The sequence below is a fragment of the Elaeis guineensis genome, chromosome 6 (genome assembly GCF_000442705.2).
Source record: "Elaeis guineensis isolate ETL-2024a chromosome 6, EG11, whole genome shotgun sequence".
Classification (NCBI taxonomy): Eukaryota; Viridiplantae; Streptophyta; class Magnoliopsida; order Arecales; family Arecaceae; genus Elaeis; species Elaeis guineensis.
In genome coordinates this window covers 132012374-132025083 of record NC_025998.2, presented here as the reverse complement: position 1 = coordinate 132025083, position 12710 = coordinate 132012374, and the positions used below count along the sequence as shown (strand labels likewise).

At 36.5% G+C, this 12710-nt stretch overlaps 1 protein-coding gene across 3 annotated transcripts in view; it reads left to right on the top strand.

The window, feature by feature from the left end:
• The window catches only part of LOC105046442 (exocyst complex component EXO84B), a 15442-nt gene extending 2732 nt beyond the window's left edge, over positions 1–12710 (top strand). The window contains exons 1-7 of one of the 3 annotated variants that reach the window (XM_010925028.4): positions 646–1540; positions 2920–3017; positions 4221–5262; positions 8049–8564; positions 9827–10015; positions 10094–10227; positions 12308–12710. In XM_010925028.4, coding sequence (XP_010923330.1) covers positions 1340–1540; positions 2920–3017; positions 4221–5262; positions 8049–8564; positions 9827–10015; positions 10094–10227; positions 12308–12470 — 2343 coding nt within the window. In that variant the 5' untranslated portion in view covers positions 646–1339 and the 3' untranslated portion in view covers positions 12471–12710. The other 2 variants (XM_010925029.2, XM_029264960.2) reach the window with 2 other exon arrangements.

Below are 12710 nucleotides of genomic sequence, written 5' to 3'. Positions count from 1 at the left end.
TTAATGTAGGTTTGAGTCCAAAATCTAACGCAAGGTTCACAAGTATTATTTCGTACATACACGATGTTTACTTCATCCTGATCTTGGAATACTTAAATGGCCCGTAAGCCTATGACCACTCAGTAGGCCCATCGACCAGCTTCATGGCATGTCAGATTAAAGTTTTACTTTTAATAGAAATATTCGTGTGGTTCCGGACAATTCTATATTCTTAGACAAGCCGTGCATTGGCCATGCAATGAAGTGTACTTTGAATCGCTTATTTGACTTGTGATTCACGATTCAAAGATAAGTTCGATTTTCTATGCCCAATCTTGCTATCTTCCCTATTATTTAATCTCTTTCTAAATATTTACGAATTTTGGATGCATAAGCTTAGCTTAGGTACACATTATGTAGGTAGAACGTGGTCCTATGACAGCCATGTTTTAGAGGAAAATATTTTATTTCTTTTGGAAGGCGGAAACTAAGTTTCTTTTTTTTTTTTTTGAAAGTTTCCACCTGCCATGCATGTCAAATTAATAGTCCACGAAAGCCGCCATAAATGTCAGATTGAGCTTCTTAATGGCAGGTGGAAACCTGCCATAAATGTCAGATTGAGAATCCAGTATTTGTAGCACACTTCAGGAAAAAAAATAGAAACTTGGAATCCGACCGCACTCGTTCTGAAATCAATGCTATAACCGTCCTCATAGCGAACTGGGTATCATTTTCCCCTTGGAAGTATAATACGATGACCTCGGAAAACCAATAAAGATTTTTTTTTTTTGAAAAAGAAAACAATCTTTTGATGATCTTTTTATAAAAAAAAGAAAGGAAAAGAATTGATTCTTTTCCAATATATGCTGTTATTTTGAACAACCTGAGCCCCGTTTCCTACCTCGTTTAGCCGTTTCCCCAGCTGTTTGGGTGGCAAATCCACTTCCATCTTCCCCTCCCTCCCACTTCGCCAGCAGCTACGCTGAGAAAGCGAGATTTGCCAAGTTCGCTGTTCCGAATTTTCCATTCAATTCTTCGTTTTTTTGGTTCTTGAAAAAAAGGGGAGGGATGATAAACTGATATCCCCCTACCCCTGTGACGGCTTCGCGTCCAACCCGGCACCCAGCCGAACGCCACCGAGATCCGGTCACGTGCGATCCCGTCACCGCCTCCGGCGATGCCTCCTACCCCGGATCGATCCTCTCGCGGGAGCTCCAAATAGTGGGATTGATACCATCGCCCTCGCTTCTCTTCTTTTCTCTTCGAGGTCGAATCCGGGAGGCTGCTGTCGGAGAGGAGAATCTCCTGGGATTGGAGTTTTGTAGACTAGGTTTTGCTTGTTGTTTGGATCGAGCGTTGGATGGCTTCGGCGAAGTCGTCTCGATCTAGGGCGTCGGTGCCCTCCGGGCCGGCCGCCGCTGCCGGGCTCTACCAGGCGGCGAATGTGGCCGCCGGACAAGAGAGCGGCGTGCAGCTTGCGGATAAGCTGAAGATCTTCAAGACCGATAATTTCGATCCTGATGCTTACGTGCAGTCCAAATGCCAGACAATGAACGAGAAGGTCCGTGCTTTTCTTTTCGATTGTTTGGATTCATGGCTCTCTGGACTGAATTTGCGTCAAAGATGGGTTCTTTTTGGTTTTTCTCTCCAAAATAATTTGGTTTTGAACTTTTGATGGTGGACATTGCTATTTTCCTTTTTGGTGTGATGCCAGTGTGAATCCGAATGTTGGTTCGTATGCTACATTGCTTTTGATCAATGATCAATGATTTGCGTGCGAATAATTTCTTTTACCACCTGTATATGAATTTTTAGGATTTACATGAATCTTCAGGATTTCTTTTTTAATGGAACGCTAGATAAATCAATGAATTTTCTTAGGCGAAAAAATTATTATTGTTTTTAAAGGAAATGGAACTTGTAATGGTCTGGCAGGAAGTATTAGATTAACGTGTAGGGACAGTGATGGGAGTGGCAATTGAATTTTTACCCTTATCAAACTGACAGATAACAACAAATAATTAGAACTATATATTACCTCAAAGAGCCAAAGAATGAGAACGTGCTTGCTTGTTGATAAGCAGTCTGAGGATTTTCATAGGGAGAATGATCAGTAAAAGATTTTTAAAAATTGAGATAATTGTATGCATGCGCTTTTTTTTTGCTTTTCTGGTGGACTTAGCGTAAAGAGACACCTTTGGAAAACAAGCCTATAAACAAGTTGGTAAAAATTTTTGTTCTTTGCCTTAAGAGAAGAATGTATAATTCGGATGTGTAAAATCTTCAGCTCAGCAAAATCATCTTGCATTTAAGTAAGCTTTAAAAAGCTGGATACTTCAGAAAGAGAAATGATGTCATCACCTTGTACCATAATGTCTACTTCCCGCTAAAAGCAATTAATAGTACCCGGATATGAAAGCAGAAAAGGTACTCCGAACATACTGTAGGTTTTATTTCTGATGAATCTGTTGATCCTAGCATATTATAGCCTGTCTATTGTAGTACCATGAACATTTAAGTGTTACATCCAAGTAGGGCCATGTAACTACCTCCATTGAAGGGAAAATCATATTTCATTGTCAATTATATTGCATATGTTTTCTAACATGTCATAATTCGTGCATTTGTATATAAACACATGCATATATGAAGACATACTAGGTACATATGTTTGTGGGCATGTGTGTATATATATTTTTTCTGGTTTTTCTGAGGGTGGTGTTTATCCATGCAATTGCGACTAACTCTTTATCACAAAAGACTTTGTGCCTGATAACCTCTGTAAAATTTTTTGAGCTAAAATTTTGTTTCCATTCAGAAATATGCTTGAGCATTTTTTTTATGCTAGAATATCTATGAGTATGATATGCAGTTGATACTTATTTAAATGCAAACTGCTAGAGCTGTAAACAACCTTATGCTTTCATTCATTACATATAGGAGATAAGGCATCTGTGCTCTTATCTGCAAGATTTAAAGAAGGCTTCTGCAGAAGAAATGCGTAAAAGTGTTTATGCTAACTATGCGGCATTCATTAGGTATGTAAACAAGTTATTCAGCCTCTGGATCATTTTGATATAGAAACACTTTACATTGAGCATCTCTTATATTATGCATAAAATCTGTTCTTTGGTATTATCTTCACCATTTCATCCATGCTAAACAGTTAAATTAGAAGCTTCTCACTCCTTTAACCGCATGACTAATTTATTAGCATAATACCATAGTAAAGCTCCTACTGTTTATTTGGCTGGAATGCTGGATGTTAAAATAGTACTTGATCATCTTCATCTTATTGTTGGTATACAACTCGTTGCCTCTTTTAGTGTTATTTTCAAAAGATAAGGGTTGGTAACCAGAAAGAATAATAGCACACGTGTTGATCAACACTCATGTAATACACAATTTCAGTGAAATATATCAGAATCTTGCTTGAATGAAACAGTGATAGATGAAAAGGCTTGAATGAAACAGTGTAGATAAAAAGGCATAACTTGGTGATCAGTGATAATTTTCATGCTGTATGCTGTATCAAAATTTCAGGCAGAGTGACGTTTGAGGTGGGAGGACTTATGGAGAAGCCAAATCTAGTAGCACTACAAGATTGTGGACTCACTCAATTCAAAGGAGCTTTTGAGAAGATTATATTGAATTTTCTAAATAGGCATGCAATTTGTTATCTATCATTTACATCCTTTTTTAATGCCAAGGATTGAAGTTCCCATCCTCACCATAACTTATCTAGTATACACCATGTTAACAGGCTTTTTTGGATCATGACATTGCAAGTGCTGGCTCAACTACTTAAATCATTTCCATGAAAAAAACTACGTAATTGTTAGAACACATGTTTTTAATTATTATTGTTATTTGAAGACATATGAGATTGCCATATATAAGCATTTTTCACATAATCTTTTCATTTGATTTCTTTTATTGTGGCCTATTTGACAGCTTTCTGTTCCTTCCAATCAGTCTTTTAGGTATCACGACAATCCCTTCTCTAAACCCTAATGACCTATAGGAATTCAACACAACTCATAGAGGATTAGTATTAGGTTGAGATCCATATATTGAAGTTCTTAGAATTTGTAGCATCTGTTTTGATCAATAAATGCAACCCTGTGTAGATAGGACAGGTTTGTTCATTAAGGTTAAGGTTTCAGGTTCATTTTTAGGTTATTTTTGGCTTCTTGTTATGTTGTTTTCTTTGGCTGGTTATTGTGACCCTTTTCTTACAGAACGTCCAAGGAAATATCAGATCTAGAACGTGAGCTCCTGTCCATCAGAAATCTTCTGTCCGCTCAGGCAGCTTTAATTCATGGGTTAGCTGAAGGAGTTCACATTGATTCCTTGTCTCCTGGCTCTGAATCTTCTGCAGAGGATGATGTGTCAAATGTTGAAGACCGAGAGCCTACAGAGATAGAGAAATGGTCAGCAGAGTTTCCTGATATGCTTGATGTTTTGCTTGCTGAGAGGAGAGTGGATGAAGCTTTGGATGCGCTGGATGAATCTGAATGTATAGCTGCAGAAGCAAAACAAAATCAAAGTCTAAGTGCTGCTCAGCTCTTGTCACTGCAGACTGCTATTTCAGATCATCGGCAAAAATTAGCTGATCAGCTTGCTGAAGCTGCCTGCCAATCATCTACTCGTGGTTTTGAACTTCGTGCAGCTGCTTCGGCTCTCAAAAGGCTTGGTGATGGTCCCCGTGCTCATACTTTACTGCTAAATGCTCATAATCAAAGGCTTCAATATAACATGCAAATTATTCATCCAATCAGCACTTCATATGGAGGAGCATATACTGTTGCTCTATCACAGCAAGTTTTCTCCGCCATTGCTCAAGCTGTGAATGATTCTTTAGAAGTCTTTGGCAATGAGTCAGCATATGCGTCAGAACTGGTAAGATGGTCTAGAAAGCAAGCAGAGGCTTTTGCACATCTTGTTAAAAGGCATGCATTGGCCTCATCTGCAGCTGCTGGAGGCTTAAGAGCTGCTGCAGAATGTGTTCAGATAGCTATTGGCCATTGTTCCTTGTTGGAGGCCCATGGGCTATCCCTTTCTTCTGTTCTTCTAAAGCACTTCAGACCCAGTGTTGAGCAAGCACTAGATGCTAATTTAAAGCGAATCGAAGAAAGTACGGCTGCATTAGCAGCTGCAGATGACTGGGTACTTATGTTTCCTCCATCTGGTGCACGAATATCTGGTAGAACATCTGCTACAACTGTGGGCGTCCAGCCTAAACTCTCAAGCAGTGCACATCATTTCAATTCGATGGTTCAGGTGACTAAAATATTTCTGTTTAGGACATGGGCAAAAATATGTGCTTTTATTTCACAATTTTTTGCAAAAAAATTTTAGAAATATGCATTTGCACTATGATACACAGATGTATTATATTTTTTGCATGTTAAGTTTACTGAAAAGATGACTTCCAAGCAGCGTAGCATTTGGGTGATGGTAAAAATTATGTTTTTGCCATTATAACTGGAAAAAAAAAGAACTCTTATCTCTAATATTTTCTTAATCTATAGTCTAACTGATGGAAGCTTGGTCTTGTGTCCAATTTACCGGCTAAATATTCTTGAGTTGCACAGGTTTTATCTCACTGTAAATATATGCTATTTGACTGGTAATACTTAATTGTTTTTATTTTATGTTAGTTGTCCATAAGTAGATCTTAAGTAATTATGGTCTTTTCGGTCATTGCTATCATGCTTGTATTCTCTTATTGCTGTCTTATTCTCCTGTCTCTTGTTCTCATCAAAAAAATGTTTATCATGTGTTTCTTCATTGTATTAGAGCATTGTAACTCGTAATGCCTATCTACTTCGTTCATGGATAAATCAGGAGGATTATTTCCATGACTAGGATGTGTCACTGTATTTTTTTTCTTGTATTTATGATATGTACTTGGAATTTGGATGTTGTTGTGACAATATGGTTGGTGAAACATAGGGTACGATATTAGACTATCTCAAGCTACATTGGACTATATGAAATTGTAGCAGGCTGATGTTCTTAAGCATCTGGAAATAGTTTATACAATGTGATACCATGCATATTACTATATTTGAACTAACCTAATGAAACTATCTTATGTCTGGATGGTCTGAGACAACCCTATGCCCTCCAGATTGAACTCCAAACACCTGTTGCTGCTAAACATCGCTTGAGTTGTCTGAAACTGAAGATAAAGGACCATCAAAATAAGGATCAAGCAACAGGTAGGAAGGGCAGGGTGAAATTCTTCTTTTTACTGCTCAGAAAAAGATGAATCAAATTATTTTTTCATGCTTTATGTCACTTAAATTGTTAAACAATCATGAGCAGTGGATTTTTCAGCAAATTCACATACTTATGATCAAATAGAAGCAATCTTCTTTTTTTTTTTTAAAAAAAAAAAGAGCAGCATACGTTTAAGACAGTCACAGATTAAGCCTTTGTAAATTGGTTAAAATATTGGTATTTAGTCTTTATTGTTTTTTCACTATCTACTAATTCCTTAAACCAATCTTTTTTGGGGGGCATTATATATTTTTTAGTATTTTTTTTATGGCCTTTAATAAAATTTATCTTTTCATAAATATCTTTTGTCAAATGAACAAGTACACTTTTTTCAAATTGTTGTCTTTGAAGTTGAAATCTTTCTGTCATTGCCGCATTTACTGGTCAGAGATATTAAGTATAATAGTAAATATTACATTGTCACCGTTTTTTGCTCTTCATTTAAAATTATGGCAACTCATATATATTATATCTCATGACAAATCTTTATAGGAAACCATGATTTAACTATGCCTTTCATCTTGGTTGGTCCAAGGTGTTTGTTCTGGAACAAGTTTAAGTTCCAGTTGCGGAGCATTGTGGAGGTGTGACGCATCTCCATAACCATTTCTGTAGGTGTTGGGAATTACATGTGCGTTGCTGTTCCTCTTGAGGTACTTGTTGGGGGATTTGGGGATTTTGATGAAGAATAATGGCAGCACTTTGGGAGAGGAGAGGAAGGTGTTGCAGCAAAGTGAGGAGAGCGAGGAGAGTATGGACTTCTCTTGTGGAGGGCATCTTCTTTCAGAGTGTATAAACTCTTGTTGGATGTCACAACAAGGGTCGGATACTTTGTGTTTGATGACCATTTTAAGACTCCTATCTTAAGAGTCAACTTGCAGCTGTTTACTTCTGTAAATCTTTTAGAGTTTTAAGATACTAACATGACTACTGGTGCATGCAACTGTGCAATATTAGAAATATGTGTACCAATTACCGTATAAGGCTAATTTGTCTATCAAGTTACTTTAAAAATTAAAAATGCAGATGTTAAAATGATGATTAATGGGTACATATTTGATGATTTATGGGTGTTTTGTGCATGATATATATATGCCCTTGCACATGGCTGGACATCAGAGCTTGCCTGTCTCTGCCAAATATTTGCAAAATTAGGTTTGATTTGCATACTGTGGTGACACGAACAGAGCTTGCAATGCATAAATCCATAATGTGCATACGAATACAAACTTATGATTTTCTTTTTTTTTTTTAGCCATTCTATAGTCTTCTCGGACTCGTAATTCATATATATGCTGAAGAGGATACCACAAGGAAGCGCTGTTGCTACCAGCCAAGTGTGCTTTTGTGTTTTAAGCATGATGTTTGCAGAGGAAATTTCTTAAATATCAAATTTTACCTTTGCAGCAATTAAGTCCTTACATCACATCTTGCTGGTTCCTTGGATGCATTAGTCTACAGTATTCGTTCCTTGTTTAATCATCTTAAGAATTTCCATTTTCTCATAGAACAGCTAATCCTTAAGTCTTCTAAAAATTTTTGTTTCTAAATGGATGTTTCACATAACTTTCTGATAGTATTGGAATTAAACTAGTATAACTAAATGGCCTCTAGTAAGCAGTTTGCATCCTCACCTAGTTAACATTTTGCAGCTTAAGTCATTCTAAAATGGTTCTTAAAGTTTAAATTATGATGCATGATTAGATATTGGTTTTTCATCTTCGGTTCTTGAGCTTTTCATTTGCACGCATTCCACTTACAATCTCTGTGCCCTTTTGCAGGACTTCTTTGAGGATGTTGGCCCCCTCCTAGCTATGCAGTTGGGCGGTTCCACCATGGATGGCCTTTTAAAAGTCTTCAATTCTTATATTAATTTGCTCATAAATGCATTACCAGGTTCCATGGAAGATGAGGCAAATCTGGAGGGTTCTGGGAATAAAATTGTTAGAATTGCAGAGACTGAAGCTCAACAACTAGCTCTATTAGCAAATGCATCTTTATTAGCAGAAGAGTTGCTACCTCGAGCAGCCATGAAGCTTTCCTCTATGTACCTGGCTGGTGGGATTGATGATTCTCGTAGAAAAACTCCAGATAGACATAACCGTATTCCAGAACAAAGAGAATGGAAAAGAAAGCTTCACCGTTCTGTTGATAGATTGAGAGATAGTTTCTGTAGGCAGCATGCTCTTGATCTCATCTTCACAGAAGATGGTGACACGCATCTGAGTGCTGAAATGTACATAAGCATGGATGGGAATGTTGAGGAGCCAGAGTGGGCTCCCTCTCCTATATTTCAGGTATTTTGATGCACTTTTTCACCACTTATGAAACCCAAGGAGGTTATCTTGCATAATTTAAACCATCTTTATATACCAACTTGGCTTAAAAACTTTTCTTTCTTTAGTTAATTTCTGCTTCTGAACATATCTTTATATTACTGATTTATCTAACTTACATTCAGCACCCATGGTTAAAGTTGTAATCTTGTTTATAATATTATTTTACTGGTATGCTCCAGGTCTTGTACCATTCTGACCTGTGCCTTATGCACTGCATGAGCCAGATATTATGTACTGGTACATCCTGCAGAAGGAAGAGAAGAACCAGAGACGTTCATTATTGGCTGAAATGATGCCGAACTCACAGCACTAGAATCTTTTTCCTCTTTTTTGTTGTGTTTAAAATTTCAACTTTTCCTTGTGTCATTTTCTCTTCATGTTAGTGGTTATCTAAGACCATAATTTGTCTTGACATGTAAGCATATTGTAGTCGTCATAAAATATTATCTGTCATTAAAGAGCCATTCTAATTGGTCTACTCTATGCTGATATAATCAGCCTTTCGCAATTCAAGTAATCTCTTATTTGTAAGTTGAGTACTCGAAGCATATTCTCGTAATATTGATTCATTAATGTAGTTTAGTAATCACATTTGGCTTACCTAGACAAAATGAAATAGATGTTTACTGATCAGAAAAATTGAGGAAAGCCTAGCTAGATACTATTGTCATATGAGATGCGTTTGACTGATGGTGTTATGGTAGTGTTGAATAATGGGGATGTCATGAAAATGGTGATGCAAATTGGGAGCAGTATCTTTAATAGGGGAAGGAAGCATCATGGTAAATTAGATGAAGGCGGCCTTTTCTTGTAAGCTTTTTCATTTTTGCCTTCTTTTTGTTAGATTTTTTAAGGTTATTTCTTAAGTTCTTTTCTTTTGGAGTCCGTTCTCAATTTTTTGGGAATAGGGGATGGTTTTTCATGGTTGTATATGCCTGACCTCTTTGGCTAATAAAGTAACCTCCCATTGAAGGTCTGCTCTCTTATTTACAGTTGGCTTAGTAATTTGACACCAACTTATTGAGGGGTGGTCAGAGAATGTGATAAGTTGAGAATGTGCAGAAATTTGAAGCCGAAAACCATCACACGGATTTGTAAATTGGTAGTTTTGATGGTCAAAGTTTTGAACTTTGTATTTGAACTTCTGGATCCCACTGTCATGCATATTATGGAGCCTCAAACTGCTAAGTTCTGATTAGTTGTTTGGCAATTGTATACAGGAACTATATGCAAAACTGAATCAGATGGCAAGCGTAGCTGCAGATATGTTTGTTGGCAGGGAAAGATTTGCTACCTTGCTAATGATGAGACTTACTGAGACGGTCATATTGTGGCTCTCAGAAGATCAGAGCTTCTGGGAGGATATTGAAGAGGGACCAAGACCTTTGGGTCCACTTGGTCTTCAGCAGGTAGAGGATTTGAACCTTTTATTATTCTTGTATATTTGGAAAGACAATCAAGATTTGCTTATTTGTGTTTTTCTGTAGTTTTATTTGGATATGCAGTTTGTAATTCTTTTTGGACAAGGCCGGTTCTTATCCCGGCATGTGCATCAAGTTATTATCGACATAATTGAAAGAGCTATGGCTGCATTCTCTGCAACTGGAATGAATCCAGACAGGTAAGCTATGTAGTAAATGATCAGAACTTTAGCTCCCATTGTTTGTTTCTTGCATTGGTACTTCTGTAGTTTAGTCATATGTTCTTATAGTTGAAGCTTGTTCCATTTGTATGTAATAATGAACAAAACTTCTTTATCAGTTTTTGTTCCTTGCTTTGCTATTTCAATAATTTGTTGACATAATCTTATATTTGTAGCTTGTTTGTTTTATAAAATTTGACATAGTTGAATTTTAATATATGTTAATTTGAGCTTACAAGTATTTGGCAACTACCTAAGGTCCCTTCCCATCCTTCCATCTTTGAACCTGAACTCCAAGACAGTTTTACTATTTTCTGAATACTTACTACCAGACTTACACCTTGGGCACCTTTTTACCTTGTTGATCTCATACATGAACTTATTATCCATGCATTCTTGTTGTTTTGTGCAAAAATATCATCTATTTTCTAGCATAATTGAGAAATATTGACTACAGTTCGTAGCTTACCGGTTGGAAATAAAAAGTTTTTAATGTTAGACAATAGATATTATTATTATTATTATTTAGATACTAAATCCTTCAAAACAAAGAGATATTGGGAAACTAATCTTCTCAGTTGGGAAGACTACTTGTTTATTCCATTTGAAAATGATCTGCATGCATAGCATGGCACCGAGTTAGGTAATATTTTGAGCATGACCGTTATGGTGAGTGACATGAAGTATCACTTAACTTGGTACTTGTTTAATGCATTCCTTCTTGATTTAATGTTAACATTTTCATATGCCTTCTGCCACATATATTAATGTTAACATTTTCATATGTCTTATGCTACATACATTAATGTTGATAGTTTCTTATGCCTTCTGCTACATATATTAATCTTAGCAGTTGCATATGCCTTCTGTTACAATGCATATGCATACGTATGTGTGTATGTGTGTGTCTGTGTGTATGTATATATGAACTGGAATACCTGATTCTCATTAAATCTTTTGTAGTGGAGTCTACATCTTTTTAACAGAGATGTGCATTGATGTTAGTGCCTTCAAAATGGTAACCCTCTAGGTGATGGTTTGTTTTATAAAATCATTGGAATGCAGTAATTTTCTTAGCCAAAAATTTGTTTACTTGAAGATTTAATGAAATGTGCAATGCAACTCTCTCTCTCTCTCTCTCTCTCTCTCACACACACACACACACACACACACACACACACACATACACACGCATGTGCTGGCACACACATACTCCCCATAGATGCACATAATGATGCATAGACACAATGATATGTGTGCATGGGTGTACATGTAATTTTGTGATGCCTTGATGTAAACATAAGTTTCCTGGACAGATCTTATATGATAATCATCCAGATTATTTTATTGAAATTGGACAAGACTAAATAAGTTAGTTGTTAAGTTGAAAATCTGATAGATTTATCGATGCGCAATATTTACTAAATCAGAATTAGAACCTTTTTGGGATGCTTAATATCAATCATATGGCAATTTGCATGAATGCTTGTACTTTTAACATTGTTTTAGTTCCTTTCTTATGTGACTTTTTCCTGAAAATGTAATTGCAGTTGTCCTTTTATTTCAAGTGGAATAAAGTTTCCTTAACTTCTTTTAATGTATCATACAAATCATACCATTTCATATTGATTAGGCCCATAATGATCAAATCATTAACTAAGGCTAAAATATTGATGATTATGTATCACATTCAAAACCAACAGTCAAGGTTATGTTGTCCTAATATTGCCTCATAACGGGCAACTGAATCATGTTAGTCTCTCTTTTTGCATAACATATTAGTGACAAGTTTGACCCATATTTTGTCTGTCTTCACTCGGTAACCATTCCTCTTTCTCTAAGTTTGTTATTGGTCACCTAACCATGTTCATTGAAAATGCTGTTTGGCAGAATCCTCTGCTAGTTTTGTTGTGCTGTTATAATACATCCTAAATTAGATTTTTTTTTCTATTACTTTAATTTGCTTCAGCAATTCTTCTTTTGGCCAGTTCTTTTTCATTTTGGTTGGATTAATTACCCTGCAAGCTCTCTTCTGCAAACTAAATCCTACTTTATGCAGTGTGCTACCTAGTGATGATTGGTTCATTGACATTGCTCAAGAAACTATAAGTAGGATAAGTGGCAAAGCTAGATTGGCCAATGGAGATCGAGAACTCAGCAGCCCAACCGCCTCTGTGTCAGCACAGTCTATGTCGTCAGTTAGATCTCATGGGAGTAATTAGTGCGGAGGTATTCTTGTAAACAGGTCCTTGTATAATAAGCGATGATTTATTTGTTTGTTTTTCTCTTTCGTGTTACATTTTGCACTAGAGTAGGTTATGATCAGTCTTCTTTGGGAAATCTTTCAATCATTATTCTTGGAGTTTGAGTCTGTAAATGTTGCTTGCCAACATACAGCCCAAACTCCACATTGTACCATTCTTTCTCCACTTTGACCGTAGGAATCAATTTTTCATTTGGCA